Source organism: Chaetura pelagica, unplaced genomic scaffold, assembly GCF_000747805.2.
Source record: "Chaetura pelagica isolate M959 unplaced genomic scaffold, ChaPel_1.0 scaffold327, whole genome shotgun sequence".
In the NCBI taxonomy this organism is placed as follows: domain Eukaryota; kingdom Metazoa; phylum Chordata; class Aves; order Apodiformes; family Apodidae; genus Chaetura; species Chaetura pelagica.
In genome coordinates, this window is record NW_009953911.1 from 354,019 (window position 1) to 377,212 (window position 23,194).

General features: G+C 37.4%; 1 protein-coding gene across 1 annotated transcript in view; it reads right to left on the reverse strand.

Annotated features, from left to right (window-relative positions):
- PTPRD (protein tyrosine phosphatase, receptor type, D) overlaps nt 1–23,194 on the reverse strand; it is a 300,216-nt gene that overhangs the window by 113,984 nt on the left and 163,038 nt on the right. The window contains exons 11-17 of the mRNA XM_010001485.1: nt 19,338–19,471; nt 15,118–15,262; nt 10,515–10,820; nt 9,310–9,503; nt 7,374–7,400; nt 5,224–5,341; nt 2–458 (exon numbers count right to left, since the gene is read on the reverse strand). Of these exons, the coding sequence (XP_009999787.1) occupies nt 2–458; nt 5,224–5,341; nt 7,374–7,400; nt 9,310–9,503; nt 10,515–10,820; nt 15,118–15,262; nt 19,338–19,471 (1,381 nt within the window). The remainder of the gene's footprint in view (nt 1; nt 459–5,223; nt 5,342–7,373; nt 7,401–9,309; nt 9,504–10,514; nt 10,821–15,117; nt 15,263–19,337; nt 19,472–23,194) is intronic.

Here is a 23,194-nt window from a genome sequence, read left to right on the forward strand (position 1 = left end):
AGCAGGAACAACAGGGAGTTCAACTGGCTGGTAAGCAACATTGATATCTCTGTACAAGATGGTATATTTGGTGATAATGCCATTCCTCTCTGCCAAGAGTGGCATCTGCCAAGTTAATTGAACTGATGTAGAAGTAGAGCTTTCCGAGTGGAGATTTTGGGGAAATCCACTGGGTATCTCTTCAGGAATAGAAATCTCTTTAACCATCTCCTCCCCAAAGCCCACTTTATTTCTAGCTGAGAGCCTGAAGATGTAAGAAGCTCCTTTGTGAATGTCTGTGGCTGTGAAGTGATCTTCCTTCTCTGAAAAATCCATGGTTGTAAATGTATCCATGTCTTTGCGACCAAACTTCAGGCGATAACCCTGCAGAGGGCCAAAAGTGTCCACAGGAGGGTGCCACTGAATTAGAGCCGTGTTCATCTGTGTGTGGCTAATCACAAGCCGAGGTTTGCCTGGAACTGTAGCACAATTTTATTTAAAGATGATAAATACAAAAAGAATTGCATGTAAAATTATAGAGGCTAGTTTTAGCAGGAATAGGGATAAATTTTCTCCTCCCTTAATCTTAGTTCCACAGTTTACTGTCTGATGGAAGAAGTAATGTATGCCTCCTGCACTATTAAGTCATACAGTTATAATGAACTATAATAGCAAAACCATGTATTGTTTGTTGTCTTCTTCCTTTACCATTATTTCTAAAAACAGAGAACATTCAGAGGCACACAGGACTAAGGAACACAAGTTAAGAAGCAAAACTTCAAACAGACATCTTATGAATGGTTCTGTCTCACTTACAAATGCTTGCAAAAAGAGTATTGTCATAAGTATTCATTAATTTAATCCAAGGCACATTTCTGCCATTCCTGTAAATGGAAAAATAATTAATGATAATTATAATAATAGAAGTAGTAGTACTAAAGTAATAATAATAATGGAGAAATGACACATTTCTAGATGTGTCTAACATAACTTTGTAGCCACTGATGGTCTAAATGTGGTAGAAGGGAAGTCAGATCAACCTTGCCATCAACAAATATAACTTCTTATGACAGACCCCTATCATTCCACTTTCCATATACATAACACCTCCAGCACTGGCTGTTTCAGCATTTAATTTCCTGATTGCCCTGGATTATCACATATGATTTAGTTTCTGTCATAGTATTGGTGTACATGAACTGGATTTCTTCTGGAGAGGACTAAATTAGAAGCTCTATTTAACCCATACACCAGAGACACTAAAATCCTTAACTGGGACATATTGGTCCAAACTGATTATTTGTCTTTCAGAGAAATTCAGACTATGAGGTGAGGACATTCCATCTAGAGGACTGAATTAACTGAGGGGGAAATCCCATCATACAACTTACGTGATGTACATTTTTGGAGTCTCAATATCAATTGCTCTCATTCACTGTTTCTATTTAATTGATACATTTATTTAAATTATATTAATTTATATTTCATTTATATTTCATTAATATTTCTATTTAAAAATACTCTATTTCTGTTACAGTTATTTATTTGATAATGAAGCATATCCATAATTATTTAGAAATTTAGTGTTCTTTATGTTCTTACACCTGACAGGTCAAAACACAAGAATAGTTTTGGGATTAATAGTGCCATTATAACATAGTTTTCCAAGAATAATAATTAATTCCATCCACATTCAAAGCCTTCCCATGTGAATATAACTACTGTACTGTGAGCCCTGGTTCCTGTATTTAAACACTTCAATGGATTTTATTACTTATCTTCTATCCTCAGACACACAGCAAATCAGATTCATATTGTCAGAAGTTCTATCTACCATTCTGTAATGAATTAGGCAGAGCAAGAGAGGAATGACATGGCTTGAAGAAAAGCCACTTTAATAAGCTCTTTCTTCATTTTATCTGTCATAAGTTGTGATATTGCTTTTAACTTTCCAAATATCCTTCTTTTAAATGTCTAGGTCATCTACAAGTATTATTCCCAGGAATTTTCTAAGTTTTTTCCTACACCTGCTGTATAGAGAATATCCTTCTGATTAGTTCTGACTTTTCATTATTGATTATTACAAGCCTTTATGGAACAAAAAAAAAAGGCTGTGAAGGCTTTTTCAGGCTATATTGTCTACATTATAACTATTACTGAAACCAATGAGGCATATGAAAGAGAAGAGTCCACACAGATAGAATAATAACTCCTTCAGCTTTCTAGAGGAGCAACCGCTGAACAATGTCACTAAATTATTTTTGTGACAAATTGCTTTATTTTTTTTCTTATGGCAGACCTCACATTTGTAACGATTTTTAAAACTTTGCAGTAACTACAGAGAAATAAACAAATTACACTTGCTCCTGATCAGAACAGGGGACTAAGAAGGCTTACTTATCCAATAAAATACTGTGTGATTAAAATGGTAAATAACAAGTCATTTTTTTTCTTCTTTTTTTTTTTATTTTTTTTTTTTTTAATAATGAGGAATAATCTGATTTTTTGAAGTCTATGAATTTCCTTTTTGTTAACAGACAAACATTGATAGAGAAATACAGTGTTTTTTTCTCTCTCTTTGTTTCCAGATAGCTTTCACTTAACATTTCTTTTATCATGACCATTTGTCACTATTAGAGTCTTGTGGGAAAAATGGCAGGAGGCCACACCTCAAATACTGTGTCGATTTTTGGGCACATCAACACAGGAAGGACATTGAGGTGTTGGAGCATATCCAAAGAAGACAACAAAATGGTTAAAGGGCCTTGAGAATAAGTCTTTTGAGGAGCAGCTTAGGGAACTGAGGCTGTGTAGTTTGAAGAAAAGGAGATGGAGGGGAGACCTCATCACCCTCTACTGGTACCTGAAAGGACGTTGTAAAGAGGCAAGCATTGGTCTCTTCTCACAAGTAACTGGTGATAGAATAAGAGGAAATGGCTTCAAGATGTACCACGGCAGGGTTAGACTAGACATTAGGAAAAGCTTTTTCACTGAAAGGCTTGTCAGACATTGGAACATGCTGTCCAGGGAGATGGTTAAATAACCATCCCTGGATATGTTTAAAAGTTGTCCAGATGTAGCATTTGGGAATATGGCTTAGTGCTGCATTTGGTAGAGTAGGGTTAATGGCTGGAGTAGAGTATCTCTAGTCTTTTCCAACCTAGGTGATTCTATGATTCTATTAGCCACATTCCAGTGACTTCACTAATACCTGCAGTTGCTGTACTGTCACTTACATTTGGCTAATCTTTCCTGTCTAAAAATGTAAATAATGCTTCTATATCACTAACTGGACTCAGCTGAATAGTTACTTATCATCTGAATAAGTTATGAATAGTCAGATTTTCCAGTAAACCTTCAGACTTTGATTCTCTTTTCATATTTCTGATAATAACATCTCATTCATTCCAATACAGTGCACTCAACTTAAACGTTTCAAAATGAGACTAGAAGGTCAGGCCCTTTATATATTTTTTTTGTAGTATCTGCATAGCACCTTTTTAAAAAAAAAAAAAAAAAAAAAAGGAAACTGTCAAAGAATAGGAGGGTGTATTTCAGACCTACAAGCCTCTGGTATTAATGCACCATTCCTTCACCTGCCTGATGTATTCTCGTAATAAAAAACAGTAAGCTAGAAATTCTTGATACTGATTATATTTATTGTCTGCTTTTTCAAAAACCTGCATATGGGTTTTGCTCACAAAAAGAGCTTAACTACAGCAAGCTATAACAGCAAGTGAATGGTAACTAGCTATTATCCTAGAGACCAGGAGCAAACATTACTTGTTCAAGCAAACAGCAAGAACAGTTTAATATGTATGACATTTACAGGCATGCCTCAGATTCTCAATCGGTCATCAGTCACTTGGGATTTTATGAGACATAGGATTTCTTAGGCTTTCTAAAGTAGAAGCACCAGAGATCTTGGAAGTGTGAAATATGAATGGATAATGAGGACTAAATGCACAGAAGCTTTAAGTTTTGCAAGCAGGTTTGCATAGTCTATATTTATGTCTATAACCAAATCATAATCTATGTAATTGCATTTATTTACAATGGGAACTGAACTTTAAAAAGAATAATGGATCAAGTGTCTTTCTTCTTAAATCAAGTTCAAATGCAAGTAAGAATATACATTAATTTTTTTCTCAGACAATGAGACTTCACAAAAGAAGCTGGAGGGTAAGTTTTGGCATCAGTCAAGAACAATGTCCATAAAGTGCTCTAAAACCTGAAATGAAACTGCATTACGTATAGCCACCAAGACAGATTTTTCCAAGGAAGCTGATGAGACAGGGATATAAAGTTTCTGGTATTAGTACAAGATGTACTTTACAGTCATTGATGGTTTAAAAAATTGAGTCAATCAGTATAAATACATTTTTTATGCCTTTTGGACTTCATATATTAGCATAAACTGCACATTGCTATTAAGATAACTTACATAAATGCTACAAAAGGTTCCCTTTGATTGTAACGAAATATCATTAATAACTACACTACAAAATCCAGAAAATAGACACCTACAGGCTATGAACACCTGTAAGTGAACATGACACTAAGGCTGTTGTGGAAACATTTGGTTAAGTTGTGCTATAGTGAACCAATTAAATTTTAAAAACCTTGTTCCTTAATTAATGCAATGCTGATGGAATCAGCTGAATTGGTCATGCCAGATACCCATGATCTAATAACACTTGTGGTCAAATACTAACTGAATACAGTGACATGATGTATTTTGCTTCAGTTTATGACTCCAATTGCAACTGAAGCAATATGGTTTTCAAGGTTTTACAGGTTGGATTTTCATTATGTTTTCTAGCTCTCTGTTTTAATAATCACCTTCTCACAGTCATACAAGTAGGTTCTTTCAGTGCTTTTACTGACAGGCAGCATAATTTCTGCTCTCACATTGTTCAAGAAAGTCCTTCACAAGTTTTAAAAATATTTCTATTTTTAACTCTACAAAACACCAATCAGAATAGGAGAGCAACCAGAGAATATAAAATTATGTATTATATTTTGGCTGCATCCTGAACTGAGCAAGAAACAAAGGGGGACACTGATTCTGTTTTTATACAAATAAATGAAGAGCCTCTGTTTTTATATAAATAAATGAAGGGCCAAATACCAAAACAGAAAAACCTATCAATTTTTTTTTTCCACAACAGGACATTAGGAGTAAAATACTAGAAGGACAAGTAAAATAATTTATTTAGAGATCAATGGGTTGGTGAGTATTACCTGCACCAGTAGTAGATATGAGTTTGGGCTTGCTGCGTGCTCCATCACCTTTTGTTGTATAGGCTGTCACAGTAAAGGAGTACGTAGTTTCAGGCTGGAGCCCAGAAATTATCATTTCCTAAGATGAAATAAAACAAGAGCAATTTATTAAAAATAGATTGCTTTCCAGGAATCCTTCAGACAACCACTGTATATTACGTGCAGTGAACACACTTTTTTGCTACTGGCAGTGACAGCAAGCATTTGAGAGCAACAACAGACTGTTCTGTATAAAATACTTCATATTGCAAGATGTTTCACTCACTTAATCAATAAAAGACAGCACACTTGTAGATAGCATGCCTCAGGTGGTTTAAGGCACAAGGCCAAAGGCTTAGTGATGTGAAAAGTGAATACAGGCTTCTGAAATACCTCGCCTGAAGAATACTACTGATATTGTGAACTACATGCATATGTAGACATGAGAAACTCTAACTTAGTAATCACTGCTATAGTAATAAAATGCCTAGTAAGAAAAGTGTTGCATCTGTTTCCACACTTTGTAAGTAATGATGGCTTAGCTAAACAAGAAAGCCTTGTCACTTCCGTAACAATTTCATTGCAACCTGTGTAAATTTTTTGATTGTGCATCTGTAGTTCTCAAAGGAGTTCAGAAACAACACACCCTTGAGACTAAAAGGGTACCTAAACCACCATAAATCTGGTCACAGAATAAATCTGATGGCCCTCAGACAAATGACAGAAGCTACAAAACAAATAGCTCTTCAGCTAGCACAAGTGAATGGGAGCAAGATCAAACTGTGTCAGAGTCAAAGAGAATCTTTTTACACATGCAATGTGCCCACACACACATATGCACACAGAAGATGGTGAAGGGCGAGCCACCTGAAATGAACTAAATTTATGTCATGCAGTAAGAGCAGTAATTGGAGTGTAAGCCTTGGCACTCAACATATAAATAAATTTTATATGCAAATACAAAAGGACAGTATTTGGAGGCAACTGACTAGCCCAAAACTCCTGACTCATCAGCGTCCAATCTTTAAGTACTGGACTAATCCTTTGCTTTTTCACATGCCTGAATGGATTTACACTAAATATCACTGATGCTATAGAGATGGTATATTTAGTGGTAAATGTGCAGTAACACACCCCTCAGATGCAAAACCCATAACAATTAATTTAAAAATGATGGGTCAATCTATCCACAGTACTTTATTTTTTCAAGATAGTGTATATGAACTTAGTACAAATATGATTAGAATTTGGTAAGGTATTGATCTGACTGAGTGGGCAACATAGCTCAAATAAATTTATTTTTTTTTTTCAAAAAACAACCTAAAAAAAATCCTTCTTTAGACTCATTCTGAGAATAGAATAAACCCTAAAGGCCAAAACCAGTATGACAGACTACTCAGCTTTCATAAGAAACTGCAACTGATGTTAACAGAATACAATTGCAAAAGGCAAAAAAACCACAACTGCCATCTTTTTGAACAGCAATTAAGATACAGCCTCGACTAAAACAAACAGCACTTCATAGTGCATGTAATTTTGTCATTTAAAAGTGTGGTCTTGATACAGTAAACACCATTACTTAGGCACAGCAGGGCATTTTGGTTTTCCTGACAGCATACAAAATATATTTATCAAATTACTGAAAAAATAAAGCAAAAATGACTTTAACTTTCAGCTTCACAAAAAAAAATAATAAAATAAATGTAAAGCTTACAATGAATGCAGAAAAATCTGAGTATTGCTAGGCAACTCTGAACCACTCTTAATTTTATAACACCTTCTTGTAAAGAGGAAACTGTGAGGCAAAGTTAGTGACAGCCATCAAAGAGAAGAAAACACAAAGCAGTTCTGTACATTTTTGGCATCATGCTAAACTCTAGAACAAGGAACCATAACCACCATTGTCCCTGGGAAAAGAAAAGCCAAAAAAGTGCCATAAGGGAAAAACCTTAGGAGCATGCATTTGTGGAAATGATTAAAAAAAAAGAAGAAGAAAAAACAACAAACAACAAAACAAAAACATAAGAAAATTCAAAAAAGAAAAGGAAGCTACAAGCAAAAAAAAAAAAAAAAAGAAAAAAAGATCCCAACTCAAACCGCACTGCTTTTCTGGCCAGTCAAAAACTACTCACATGTTCAGTAGTATCATCATATTCCCACTGATTGAGAGTAAAGAATGTTGGAAGGAAAAATAAAAGAAATTAGGAGATTTGTAGCCTGGTTGAAGTAATGCTTTCTTCTTAATAGTAAAATAAATATGGAAATTTTCTGGGGAAATAGTGTACAATTTGAATTAATCATGTAGAATCACTTAGAATTTGGTTAATGAAAACAGGCCAGTAATTTTAATTTCATTTCTGCTCTCTCTAAAAAACAGCCACTACTTTTTCCTTGAAAGAAGAAGTAATGAATCGTCTTGTACCATGTAGCAATTTTTTATTATAGACTGTATTAGTAAAAGCTACCAAGGCAGAATTACAGACTACCTGGTTTATTTAATCATGTTATTAGGCTATATGCTTGTGATTCCTAAATTACTTCAATGCCTTATTTAAATTCATAGCAGGATTTTTTACTTTCAAACTGATCTTTTACTATCAATGTCTGCTCAAGTCCTGATCATATGTATCATAAAGTATGATAGGCAGAAAGGAGGGGGCAGGCAGAGAAAGGAGGTGACTCTCTCGAGTGAAACAATGGTGAACAAGCAGATCAAAGCCAAACTTGACAGAAAAAGAAATATGACTTCTGCCTGTATGATATTTGGGCTGTAGGATCTCATTTAGTTTTCGATTTCTGACCTTCTAGTTTAATAAATTATTTTTAAACTACTACCACATGCAGAGTGGAAGTGAAAATCTGTGGTAGGAAAAGGAGAACCAAAATGCAGCAGCCTCTTCTTTTCCATCACCTCTCCCTTCTCCCCTTCCATTCTCACTTCCCCACCTGCTTCCATCATTCTCCCCACTACATTTAAGCAATAAGAACACTGTGTTTTACAAAACAGGTAAGTACAGAAAGATGGACAGACTAACAGGTAAAACTTCAACAAAGATCTCCAAGAATAAAGTCAATACTTTGAGAATAGGGTCAACATCAAAATGTAGGTGTAGGAGACCTGTTTTCAAAAAAGGCTATTTGCACAGTGAAAATTCAGAACTAGGACTGGAAGAAGAAAGAGAAGGAGAAAATAACCTAAAGCATTGATTTGTTCACATGAAATGATTAAGAGCCAATTTTAACTCTTTATGAAAGGCTGACATTCCTTAGCATTTACAGTCATTCCAGCCATAACTTGACAGCTAGCAGTGAGAGTGTTTCCTTGATAATAGTTTCAATGTAGGATGATTTCCCAGTACCAGAATATTTGGGAATCTTCGGTTTTACAGAATATTAGTTTGTCCCAATCAATACAACCCTATTTGTATAAGCTTCTTAACCTTGATGCAATAAGGTTTTTGTTTACATCATGCGTTATAATTTATAAAACAGATGGGAAGTTTTGCCATTTAAGTAACTTCATAACTATTTAAACTAAGGACCTCATTTTACTGCACAGTTATTGATATGAACAATGTCAAGTATAAATACCTTGGTAACTTCTAGAGTTGCACTAATAGATCAGTTGCACTACTGACAGAAATACTGTAGTAATGGGCTAACAGGGGCTTCTAATTATTCTAGGTTCTCCACTGACACAAAGAAATAGTGGGTGGGTGGATCAGGCAGTGCACAGTTTGACACATTAACTTTGATGTGTCTTAGATCTCCCTAAAGTTTTAAAACTTCAAATCACAGGTATAAGGTGAAGTCTCCAGGCCTAAGGGAGCCAGCAGAACAACACAGCTTAGGATTCAGCTGCACAACTGTACGGAAAAGGGTGTCTGGGTTTGGCCTATAAGCCTTTAAATAAGTATTCTGAAAAAAAAAGTTTTAAAAATAAACATAAAAAATGTTAGCTGTTAGGCTGAAAAATAGAAAGTAAAAGTAAGGCAGTTCTGCATAGCTCTCTGGTACATGAAATGCTTTCACTTTGACCTAGAGAACAACATTAAAAGCCCTAAATACCTGTGCATCAGCTAGCATGATGTCCTTCAGCATGGGCTGACCCTTTGGCTCTCCATTTTCCATCCTCACATAGTGGACCTGGTATCCTCGGATCTGACCATGCTGCTTATTGGGTACAGGCGAGCGCCATGACACTTTAACAGCAGTAGAGTTGACTGCCTCTACCTCGACTTTGCGAGGAGGACCACTAGGAACTGGAACAACATCATTGGACAGAAGAGAATTACAGGCACTTGTCCCACCCATGTCTTTCGCTTTTTTTTTTTTTTTTTTTCCTAAAAAGGGCAGACTCATAGTTTCCTTTGAAGAATACCAATTGTTCAACAAATGAGGATGCTCAACCAATCTGCTCTACCTTTCAGTGAAAAGATCAAAAACATGACTGATGCAAAAAATGGAAGAAAAAGGAGTATTAGAGAAATAGAAAAACATGTAAAAATGTACAAAAGCCAAGGAAGATGCTTTGAGATTCAAAGCATTATAGTACAAAGAGATATTTTAATCACTTAAATAAAAATACTATTACTAATAATAAAAACACAAAATATTTTCTAAAAAAGTTTCCCTTATTTTTGTTTGATATGTTCTTTGTTTCTCTTTTTTTTTTCTTTCTTTCTTTTGAGTAGTATAAAAAGTAGGCTCATAATAATTCTGTCTTCTGTCACTTTCAAGCATGGAGGAAAAGAAAATGTGTGAAGCATCAGTTTTCCAAGATCAAAACCAAAACTCAAAAAAACCAACAAAACAACAACAAAATCTCAAAAACATCCAAATAAAAAAGCACAATAAGCAGTTAGAAAAAATAAAAACAAACACAAAAAAGCCCGAAAAAACCCCACCAAAAAAGACCCTGAAAAAAATTCATAGACATAAGTGTTTAAAAATAACGATGGCTGCAAAATCAAAGAAAAGGCAGAAAGATTTCCCCCGGAGAGTTATTTTTATGTTAAAGGAGGAGCAAGAAGGATATGTATGGGCTCAATCAGGCAGCAGATTCATATCACTCACAAAAATGTAATTTCTCTTAAAAAAGTAAAAATACCAAATATAAAAGCAGCATAGAAAGGAAAAGTCTTTGATTAAAAAACTCAAAGGGCGACAGTATTTCTGATTTGGGAAAAAAAGAAGAAGAAAAAATACTGTTAGGCTATACAAAAGACAGCAGATCGATAGAGGCGTAAACTGATGTAGTGGAGGCAACATACCATCTTCATCTGTCCGAATCAATACTGCTAAGCTTTCTGGGCCAGGTCCAACATCAGTGTGGGCAGTCACAGAGATCCGGTACTCAGTCCATTTTTCCAGCTGTTCCAAAAGGTACTGGCTACTGTCCGAGGAAATTCCCAAAATTTCATGGGGCTTGACATCTTCTCCATCAATCCCAATGTACTTGATGGAGTATTCAGTGATAATGCCATTCTGTTTTTCCACCGGTGGAGGTTTCCAACTTACCAAAATGCTAGTGGAGCTGGGGCTTGTGCAACTAATGTCTTGAGGAGGAGCTGATGGCTCTAATTTCAGTAGTGGGTTAAAGGAGGATTTGAGTGAAAGGATAGGCGTGATTGAAAAAATGAACAAAAGAAAAAATAAATATAAATAAAAGACAACCAAATGAAAAAAAATATTTTAAAAATTGAAACTTAAAAAAGCAAAATGTCAGATAATCATATGCACCTTGGCTTATTAATATGAGGAAACTGAAAATGAATAGACCAACTAAAGGGTGATAAAGGATGTAGGGGAAATACATGAAAATGAAACCTCAAAATAATATTACCTACCTGTAATTAAAATTCTTCTTGAAATAAAACAAAAACTTGACACTCCTATGACTACTGATCTACCTTTATAATAATTGCAATTAGTGCAAGTTATAGTATTTTAAATAACATATAAAGTATTTGCTTATATATTTGGGCATATGCCCTTCAAGTTGGTTTATTTTCTTTGAGAAAAAAATCTCTATTAACAGAACTCATAAAAACTTGCAATAATTGCTAGAAATTGCTCCATAAATTGCCATTTTTGTAGCCTCTCCACTCTCATAAATAATTTTTTTTTAAGGCTTTTATCACTGAGTCTGCCTGGCATAAGTCAACCACAATTAAATTAAAATGGAAAGCATTTACTGAAACTTGTATTGTAACTAGGAGCATGCAGTCAGTAGCAGATGAAGAAAGTCTTATTTGAAGATTTACCTACCAGGTAAAAGTGTCAGGCTTGTTGATTCTGACTGTAACTTGTACTTACCCTAGATCAGCTGTCAGTTTTATTTTTTTAACTCCTCTTGGAGACACCTTTGCTAGCAAAGAATTAAATACTACCAGTAACGTAGGTAACTTGTATAGAAAGAAAAACACACCAAAAAACTACCCCCAAACAATGTGTCAAGAAAGCAGATATTTGTTTTACAAAGAGAGTTCACAAACTCAGCATACTGAATTGGTGAGAGATGTTGATTTCGTCTCTTCTTCTGTCACCAGCAACAATCTTCCAGAGCAAAAGTGATCATCCTGACTAATTTGTACTCAAAGGAGTCTCTTAGCATATTTACCTTTTCTGGGCTCCAGAGCATTTAAGCATGTATGTAATTCCATTGCTTTCAGTAAGGCAATTTAAGTACTGAAAGTTAGGTATGTATCTATGGGCTTAAATGCACTTTACTTTAGCAAAGTCTATGCTTACTAAGTGAGATCATTCAAAGTACTAAAAGGGAGCCATAGTTCAAATTCACTGGCAGAAGTAGTGGATGCAGACTGCTTTCCTACTTCTGCCTTCTCTTTTGTAAGGAAAACATTAAGTAAGAAAACATGCTCTTCCCCCCCTCCCCCCCTCCCCCTCCCCTCCTGCTTCCCTGCTGCTTCCCTGCCTGCTTCCCTGCTGCTTCCCTGATGCTTCCCTGCCTGCCCAGAGGGGTGAGAGCTCCAGCCTTCCCAGAGCCTGGGGCAGTTTCCTGGCATCCCAAGCACAGCAGAGCTCTGTTGCTCAGTGCTGATGCAGGGGCAGCAGCAGGAGCTGCTTGAGCAGAGAGGCCCAGGAGATCTGGATTCTCTCCTGGCTGTGCTGAACCCCACAGAGAGAAGAGGTTTATGAAGGCCTGGAGATGCCTGATATAAACCCAGCATTTGTGCATGGCATATCTAGAGGGATTGGTGGGGCAGGATGGCATGCAGAGAGGGGTGTGGGTATGGAACAGCCTGCAGATAATGTGTATCCTTGTAGGGACAGGGTATATCGGCCTGTTCTGGGGGTCCTGCTCTAGCAGGGGGTTGGACTGGATGATCCCCAGAGGTCCTTTCCAACCCTGACCACTCTGTGATTCCGTCTGCATGGCACGTTCCTACCTACATGTGTGTGGTTGGCAGGGGCACTGTATGGCAGGGGAGATGTGCTTTCTTTTCATGACTGCTGGGTTGTCTTTTTTATTCTGCTGGTTTGTGCATGGCTGAAGCCTGCAAGGAGAGAGGTGGCAGGGGGCCAGCAAGTCTGGGTCACATGGAGAGCCTCCAAACTATTGCATAAGGCCCGTCTGAAAGTGGACCTGCTTGGTGGAGTCATCTCCTTAACGTAAAACAAGTCCCAGGCTGGGAGCATTTGGTTGCATCTGGCTGAAGTTTTCTGGACTAGCAACTAGTTTTGGGCTCAGCCCTGGGGCTCACGCTGCCCCTGTACCCAGCACCCCTGATGGGTGATGTTAGGAGCTGGCACTGCACTCCTGCTTTCCTGTTGGGGACCTCCAAGCATTTTACCACACTTGGAGAAATGCAGTGACCCCCAGACAGGACCAGATCTTTATGTAACACAGAGATAGGATTTCCAGAAAGCCAAGCAGTGGGTGTCAGGGAGAGGTCTGTGCTCCCAGCTCCCCACTCATGTGCCCTCACTTTGCCATGGGTTTCTTTTCCCCCTCCTCCCCCTCCCCCCCTTCTATTTTCTTCCCATTTTCTTAAGAGATAAAGAAAACAAATGGATTTCTGCCACTTTATGCTAAGCACATCAAACAAAATTAAACCAACAGAGAAGACCCAGGACCCAACTGTGACCTCTTGCATTTACACATGTATCTTTTGGTTTCCTACTGCTCTTCTACAGGGATTATTGGCTTTTTATGCAGTATGGCACATTGTTCTTCTGAAGAGAAAACAGGATGTAATGTACCAGCATTTCAACTAGAAGAGGGGGATGGGGGAAGAGATGAGAATTATCACATTTGTTTTGGGTTTTTTTCAGTGATCAAGTACATGAACATGTTGGCTCCCGTCTACCATTGACTTGTGCAGGAAGCATAATACAAGTAAGATGTGCCCTAAGGATCTTACATGCAAAGATATAAATCCCTGTAGCACCTTTCTCTTAAACCAAACTGAAAGGCAATAGCATAGTCCAGTGAATATTGCTAATAATCACATATAATTGTATTGATTTTTAATTCATTAAGCCCTGAAAATGCAAAATATTGCCCTTACATAAATAACAATGCCTGTAGGCTTCTTGTGTAGCCAGTTTTATTAATGAATATTTTTTTTTTCTTAAAATAAGCAGTTTTGCCAAACATTTTGCAAACTTTTCAGCAAATATCTGGGGTCTGCCCACTGAAATAAATTGAATTATCCTAATATATGAAGACATAAAGCTGAAAAAGCATAACATATTTCTATATTTAGGAATGCAAAAATGGCAATTTGCCTATATATGGAACATATAACCTTGGTCCCTTTGTTTATTTTGTATGCACAGTCTAATCAGTCTTCAACAAATACAAAAGAATGGGCATTCTAAATAGCTGAAATGGCTCCAGAATAAATAAATATATTATTTTTCATTACTAAAATTAAAAGGTGCCTTGCCACTATCTCTAAAACTAGCCTTGTGTTATACAGTTTTCTTTTATGCTTATCACAAATGCATGAGAAATGCTTGACAAGAACATTCCATTTTGGTTAAAAGTCTGCAGCACTGTCTGTATCTCCAGTCACACTACTTACTATTAACAAATTAACTTATAATGATGGAGTAATCACATCTGCCAATTAAAAAGCCTCATGCCAACTGAGAATCAAATAGATAAAAATAGAATTTCACTAAGTTTTAAAACCATACAGTGTAATGCAAACTACCAGGAAAGAATAACTTGTAAGGCAAGGGTAGTACGTATTTACAGACAAATGTGATGAATTTCACAGCATTATTTTGATAAGCATCAAGTGAGAAAACAGTATTTCTACTGGTTTAAAAAAAATGACTGAACACTAAGCCTAGTATTAAAAACAAAACCAAACCAACCCCCTAACTTAAAATCTGAACTATTAGCTACTATAGAAGAATAGTTAAGAGGAATTTTTTTGTACAGTCTGAAATATTCAACTTGATACACTCTACAAACTTTTTGTACTTCAATGAGAGGATGCAGGACCAATGTAGTGTTACAGGAAATCTGCAGACCAGGCAGGTGGAATTCTATGGGTGAAGGACTGTTATTAATGTGTACATGTTGCATGATAAAACATTTTATCCTATTTTAACATAAAATGAAATATCCTTATGACAGTATAATGTTGACTCCTTATACAATGGTTTATATAGTTTTTTCCTGAAGCTATGTAAAACCCCCTCATATATTAAATTGATAACAGTACAGCTATAAAAATACACATTTTAAGCATTATTTTGGTGTAATAAGCACCACAAAAGGTGTATTTTTCTCATTTTGCTTTTTTTTTTTTTTCCCCTTCCTCTTTGGAATGCTGAGTTTTATCACTTTGAGAGATATAAGACAACAGAATAAAGTTGGTAAGGAAAGACACCTACTTGACTGCATGGTTCTTGCTGAGATTTCTGCTGTTGAAGCACCCAGGCCTTGAGGAGAACGGGCAGCTAAACGGAGTAAGTACAAGCTGTTTGGCTTTAAGCCTTGCAGGCGATAAGATGTAGTAGGTTCAGTGGAAACCCGTTGCTAAAGGTGGGTAGTAAGAGTATGTCTTGATTAATATTCAGAGTCTCTGAATTCTGTATGTTACTTACAAAAGAAATGCTTTTATACTCTGCTAATAACCACATTGAGAAAAATTTAAATTCAAGAAAATAAATCAGAATGAAACAAAGCTAAACCAAACAAAAAATGAATATATTACTTTTGACAAACACAATTTAAGGAACAATATTTTTAAAGCTGACAGCTTAATGGCTGAAACTCAGAACCAGAAGTATTGTTTGACTGTTTGAGGAAGCAATAGCTACATACAAAGTATAAACGGTTTTTCAATAACATATGAAAAAAGACTTAACTATAGTTAACCTCTTACGACAGTGAAATACAGGGTTTTATAATGTGAGCAATTTTGAGTTTAATCTTTTAGTTAAGTTTGTGTTCAAATTACTAAGAAGCAAAATTCTTCCAACTGGCATCAGGGGCTCGCATCCTATTTGGAGGTGAAATACAGATCTGGCCCCATTCCACAAAATAAAATTATATATTCACAGTATTATTTGGGAAGCCACCACAGCTGAAGCATCAGCAATGAGTTGATGATGCAGGAGAAATCAATGAGCCTGACACTCTCCTGCTGCATTCTGAGACTGCTAGATTATTTCTTTTCTTTGGGACACCTGGCAAGATCACATGGTTTCCATATTAGAAGAATATTTTGTTCTGAAGTCCATGGCACTAACATTACAAAGGCTCTCAAACTGAGAATTCCTTAAGAAATAATCACGGAATCATTTAATCATTTTGGTCAGAAGAGACCTTTAAGGTCAACAAGTCCAACCATTTACCTAGCACTTCCAAATCCACAAATAAGCCATACTCCTATGAATCACATCTAGAAGTCTTTTAAATACCTCCAGGAATGGTAACTCAACCACTTCCCTGGACAGACTATTCCAGTGCCTGACAACCTCTTCAGTGATTTTTTTTTTCTTCTTTTTTTTTTCCTAAACGTTCCCTGGCACAACTTGAGGCCTTTCCCTCTCATTTTCTCTCTTGATACTTGGGAGAAGAGACTGACCCCCACTTCTCTACAACCTCCTTTCAGGTAGTTATGGAAAGGGATAAGGTCTTCCTTCAGCCTCCTCTTCTCCAGACTAAACAACCCCAGTTCCCTCAGACATATCTTCTCTGACCCTTCACCAGCTTTGTTACACTTCTCTGGACTCACTCCAGCGCTTCAATGTCCTTCTTATAGTGAAGTGTGGTCTCACCAGTGGACAGGAGGACAATCACTGCCCACATCCTGCTGACCATGCTATTCTTGATACAAGCCAGGATGATGTTGGCTTTTTTGGCCACCTTTTTGGGCACACTGCTCACCCGTATTCAGCTGGCTACTGAAAAACACACCCAGGTCCTTTTCTGCTGGGCAGTTTTCCTGCTACACTCCATAGAACCATAGAATGGTTTTAGTTGGAAGGGACCTTGAAGTTCATCTAGTTCCAACACTCCAGAACAGGAAGGGGCACATTCCACTAGACCAGCTTGCTCAAAGCTCCATCCAACCTGGCCTTGAATGCTTCTAGAGATTGGGCTTCCACAACTTCCCTAGGCAATCTGTTCTAGTGTCTCACTACCCTCACAATGAAGAATTTCTTTCCTAATGTCTAACCTAAATCTACCCTCTTCCAGTTTCAAGATCTTATGCTTGTCCTACCACAGCATGCACTTGTAACAAGTCTCTCTTTCCTTTTCCTGTAGGACCCCCTCAGATACTGGAAGGCCACTATGAGATCTTCCCAGAGCCTTCTTCAGGAGGAACAAACACAACCCTGTCTTCTTAGGAGAGGTGCTCCAGATCTCTGATCATCTTTGCAGCCCTCCTCTGGACTTGCTCCAACATCTCCATATCCTCCTTATGTTGGGGACTCCAGAATTGGGCACACTTCTTCAGGTGGGGTCTTGTGAGAGCAGAGTAGAGGGGGAGAATTAAGTCCCTTGACGTGCTGGCTACACTTCTTTTGATGCAGCCCAGGATACAGTTGGCTTTCTAGCCTGCAGGTGCGAATTGCCAGTTCCTGTTGAGTTTCTTGTCAACCATCACCCCCAAGTCCTTCTTCTTAGAGCTGTTTTCAATCCATTCTCTGCTCACCCTGTCCTTGGGATTGCCCTGACCCAGGTACAGGACCTTGTACTTGGCCTTGTTGAACCTTACATCATTGGCCTCAGCCTGCTGGTCTGGCTTGTTGAGATTCCTATGTAGGGCCTTCCTACCCTCAAGCTGATCAACACTCCCACCCAACTTGTTTTCCTCTGCAAACTTACTGAGAGTGCACTTGATCACCGTGTCCAGATCATGGTACAGAAAATGTCCATAGAAAGTTTTTATCTTTAGAAAAAAACACATATTTTGTTCTCAAATATTACTGAAAGATTAGAGAAGCTTGAAAAATCTCTTACATGGTGGCTAAGAGAATAAAATTCTCTAAGGTTGAAAATAAACTTCAAAGTTCAAAAGTGCAAAAAGTCACAGTGAGTCCATAACATGGCCCAAAACTCTTCTGCTTCCAAGACTTCGTAGAGGAACAGGCTTGGAGAGACATCACCAGTGTCTGCAACTGGATGCAACTTTTGCAGATGACTCTTTAAACATCAGCAAAATTCCACTGGTTGGTAACCACTGACATTTTCTGCTGTTTACACACTCTCAACCTGTAATTAGGCTGACTGCTCTGTTTAACAAACTGTTAGATATCAAGACATTGGTACTAAAGAAAGTTAGTCATCCATAAGTTCTAAACCATTGTAGCATTTTATGTCTAACTTATTCAAGAATATTTAAAAAATGTAGTCTTTTCACTTACCTCCTCCCCGTGCTCCCCATCTTTGTAAATCAGTTCATAGCTGGAAATGGTATCAGAGCGTGGAGGTGTCCAGGAAAGTAATATGCTTGTTTCAGACTCAGGTTCAGCTTTGAAGTTCAATGGCTGACCAGGTACTAAAGAAAAAGTTAAGCAGTGTTGTCAATTGTTTACTTGGCTAGTCCAACACTTACGTTTCAAATCTTTTAAACTATTATCTGAATATTTTATACAGTGTTACTTCTATTGAACTTACTGAACTTAAACAAATTGACTAACTGTACTATGAGGTAAATTATTTTTTATGATCTTAAGATAAGAATAATTTATATTTAATTTACCCATTACAAATTATCAATATTTCAAATGAATGCTCTGCAGGCTAAATAATGCACACAGAACTGAAATGCACTTGAACAGATGCCTGGAGATATACCAGCAATAACCTATGTGTGAAATGGCATATATTTGTATGTACATATGTGTGTGTGTGCATGGGTAAATGCTAGTATTACATAAGACAGTTTGGAATACTGAATCAGAAAGTGTTAAAAGCCATCACATTGTACTTGGCCTTGTTGAACCTTACATCATTGGCCTCAGCCTGCTGGTCTGGCTTGTTGAGATTCCTATGTAGGGCCTTCCTACCCTCAAGCTGATCAACACTCCCACCCAACTTGTTTTCCTCTGCAAACTTACTGAGAGTGCACTTGATCACCGTGTCCAGATCATGGTACAGAAAATGTCCATAGAAAGTTTTTATCTTTAGAAAAAAACACATATTTTGTTCTCAAATATTACTGAAAGATTAGAGAAGCTTGAAAAATCTCTTACATGGTGGCTAAGAGAATAAAATTCTCTAAGGTTGAAAATAAACTTCAAAGTTCAAAAGTGCAAAAAGTCACAGTGAGTCCATAACATGGCCCAAAACTCTTCTGCTTCCAAGACTTCGTAGAGGAACAGGCTTGGAGAGACATCACCAGTGTCTGCAACTGGATGCAACTTTTGCAGATGACTCTTTAAACATCAGCAAAATTCCACTGGTTGGTAACCACTGACATTTTCTGCTGTTTACACACTCTCAACCTGTAATTAGGCTGACTGCTCTGTTTAACAAACTGTTAGATATCAAGACATTGGTACTAAAGAAAGTTAGTCATCCATAAGTTCTAAACCATTGTAGCATTTTATGTCTAACTTATTCAAGAATATTTAAAAAATGTAGTCTTTTCACTTACCTCCTCCCCGTGCTCCCCATCTTTGTAAATCAGTTCATAGCTGGAAATGGTATCAGAGCGTGGAGGTGTCCAGGAAAGTAATATGCTTGTTTCAGACTCAGGTTCAGCTTTGAAGTTCAATGGCTGACCAGGTACTAAAGAAAAAGTTAAGCAGTGTTGTCAATTGTTTACTTGGCTAGTCCAACACTTACGTTTCAAATCTTTTAAACTATTATCTGAATATTTTATACAGTGTTACTTCTATTGAACTTACTGAACTTAAACAAATTGACTAACTGTACTATGAGGTAAATTATTTTTTATGATCTTAAGATAAGAATAATTTATATTTAATTTACCCATTACAAATTATCAATATTTCAAATGAATGCTCTGCAGGCTAAATAATGCACACAGAACTGAAATGCACTTGAACAGATGCCTGGAGATATACCAGCAATAACCTATGTGTGAAATGGCATATATTTGTATGTACATATGTGTGTGTGTGCATGGGTAAATGCTAGTATTACATAAGACAGTTTGGAATACTGAATCAGAAAGTGTTAAAAGCCATCACACACATTTTGAAATACGAAAATGGTTTGCTCAGCTCATAAATAACTAGAATACTAGACACATACCACTCCTTAAGAAGACAATAAATATTGAATGCTTCTGTGACCTGAAGAAGTTATAACCTACTGACGAGTTCTTCAGTAAGGTTCTCACTAAGTGATATATGTCTATCCTTTTAACGACTAGCATTTTTACCAATATAAATAAATTTCTAGTGATAACAGTTTCTAATTGCAAGAACTAAAAATGCAACTTTGATTTCAGTAGTCAAGAACATTTTCTGTTGTTATCTCTTATGTAATGGCCACAGAAATTATCCACACTAAATGTTACCCTTATTCAGTTCTACAAATTTATGGCAAATAATGAGGTTGACTGGGAAAAGACAGCAAAATGAGTCTCAGAATCACAGTGGCAGAGGTTGGAAGCGACCTGGAAAGATTACCTAGAACAACCTCCCTGCCAGAGCAGGATCTCCTAGAGCAGGTTACACAGGAGCATTTTGAATGTCTCCAGGGAAGACTGCACAATCTCTCTGGGCAGCCTGTTCCAGTGCTCCATCACCCTAAGAGTGAAAAAGGTTTTCCTCATATTTTAGTGGAACCTTCCATGCTCCAGCTTGCACCTGTTGCCTGTTGTTCTATCATTGGACATCACACAGAAGAGTCTGGCTCTGTCCTTCTGACTCCCACCCTTTACATATTTGTAAACATTAATGAGGCCGCCCCTCAGTCTCCTCTTCCCCAAGCTACAGAGACCCAGCTCCCTCAGCCTTTCCTCATAAGGGAGAAATTCCACTGCCTTCATCATCTTTGTGGCTCTGTGCTGGACTCTTTCAAGTAATTCCCTGTCCTTCTTGAACTGTGGGGCCTAGAACTGGACACAATATTCCAGATGTGGCCTCACCAAGGTGGAATAGAGGGGGAGGAGAACCTTTCTTGCCCTACTAACCACACCCTTTCTAACACACCACAGGATGCCAATGGCCTTCTTGGCCACAAGAAGCCAGCACATTGCTGGCTCATGGTCATCCTTTGGTCTACCTAGACTCCCAGGTCCTTTTCCTCTTTGCTGCTCTCCAGCAGGTCAGCCCCCAACCTGTACTGGACCATGGGGTTGTTCTTCCCCAGATGCAAGACTCTACACTTGCCCTTGTATTTTATTACATTTCTCCCTGCCCAACCCTCCAGCCTGTCCAGGTTTCACTGAATGGCAGCACAGCCTTCTGGTGTGTCAGCCACTCCTCCCAGTTCAATGTCATCAGCAAACTTGCTGAGGACACACTCTGTTCCCTCATCCAGGTTGTTGATGAAAATATTGAATAGTACTGGTCCCAGTAGCTATGCCTGAGAGACTCCACTAGTCACAGACCTCCAACTAGACTCTGTCCCATTGACCACAACTCTCTAACTTCTTTCCTTCAACCAGTTCAAAATCCACCTCACCACCCGGCCATCCAGACCATATTTCCACAGTTTAGCTGTGAAGACACTGTGGGAGATGGTGTCAAATGCTTTACTGAAATAAAGGTAAACCACATGCACTGCACTGCTATCCACTTGGTTATGTCCTCATAAAAGGCTATCAAGTTGGGTAAACATGACTTCCCCTTGGTAAAACCATGTTCACTGCTCCTAATGATTCTCTTGTCTTTGATAAAACTGTCACTATTCTTGAAACCCTGTCATTGGAATGCATACCATAATTTTGGCATGCAAGCTCTAAATCATTACTTTTATAGAATCATAGAATTGTTTGTGTTGGAAGGGACCTTAGAGATCACCTAGTTCCAACCTGCCCTGCCATGGGCAGGTATACAAATAGTAAATGTAAAGTGATTAATATTATGCACAGTAATGAATAGTAATTTCAGTTAACAGTGCTGTTGATACAGCATGACGTGGTCTATCACAGCATTTCTAGTTTTTCGAGAATAAAATATGGCATGCTCTTATTTTTTAAGGAAAAAAATAGGAGATGCACTTCTTAGCAAATAATGAGAACAGGTGTGACAAGTAGGACATGACAATAATCATAGTTTCATGGTCTTTTTTGGGGTAGAATTTGGTTATAGCATTACAAGTACATTTATTTTGTACAGTAAAAGGACTAACAACACCATGAAGCAAACAGTAAAAAACAACAGCTGCGATTGTAATTCTTATCTTTTCCAGACTTCTGCAGAATGTCACTCTGAGGATAATACTGCCCTCATGTATGCTGGTGCAGGTTTTATATTTAACCTATAAACAGATTGATAACCTGTCAACACAAGGTGCATATTCAAGCTCTTGTGTGGAGGCTGCAAGTCCCTACCATTTACTTATTTATTTTTGTTCAGAAACAGGATGAAATAGAAAAGGAAAGATATAGAATAATGTTGCCTTTTTCTGAGGGAATGACTGAGGGTGAACAGGGGAGAAAAAAAGGATGGGAATAATTAGCTATTTTTCTAAAAGACCTCTTGTGTAAAAGGAGACCACATCCTGGGTACCACGGACTCCAGAAGGGAAACAATCATGAAGAACTGGGAACAATTATAGAAAGTATCAACAAATTATTTTCCACAGAAATACTCCTAATTTTATTATTTTAAAATTGAAGGAATTTGAAATCAAGAGGGAAAAACATAACTGGATAATTTTTAACTTTGAAACAGATTCTGAAATACCACTAGATAAAACTTGGACTTGATAGACCTATAGCATAACTGTAAAAATGCATTTACTATGTGAACATTACAGTTTTTTAGGTTAGCTGCTACAACAGTTCTGAGCAACAATCAGACAACAGTTGGAGGTTTGTTTCCTGTTGAACACTGCTTAAAGTAGATGTTGAGTCTCATTGCAGGCTTGGCAAAAGCTAATAATAAAATCTGGAGTCTAGGAAGCTATTTGGAAATGTTGATTTTGCTACAGGTTGTTTTAAATTTATATAATGAAACTCAGATAGGTACTGGGCTGTAGGTATTTTTGATTGACAAAAAAATGAAAAACTGGTAAAACTGATCTTTGGAAAAAAAATACTAGCTTCAATTTTTTCTCAAAGATAGAGAAAAAAAGTAATTGCAAAGTAATGGAACATCTTTGTCTGGTCCTGAAAAGTCAAACAGCAGGTTACATTATCTGTGCCATGCTGTCTATTTTGTGTTTGATGTCTCTATCAGTGATCTGGAAGAGCAGATGCAGTGCACAAATTCCAGGTTTGCAGACAACATCAAGCTGGGGAGGAACAGTCAACACACTCAAGGGCCACAGTGAGGTAGAAAAGGGGGAGGAACAGGCTGCTGCTTCTTCATG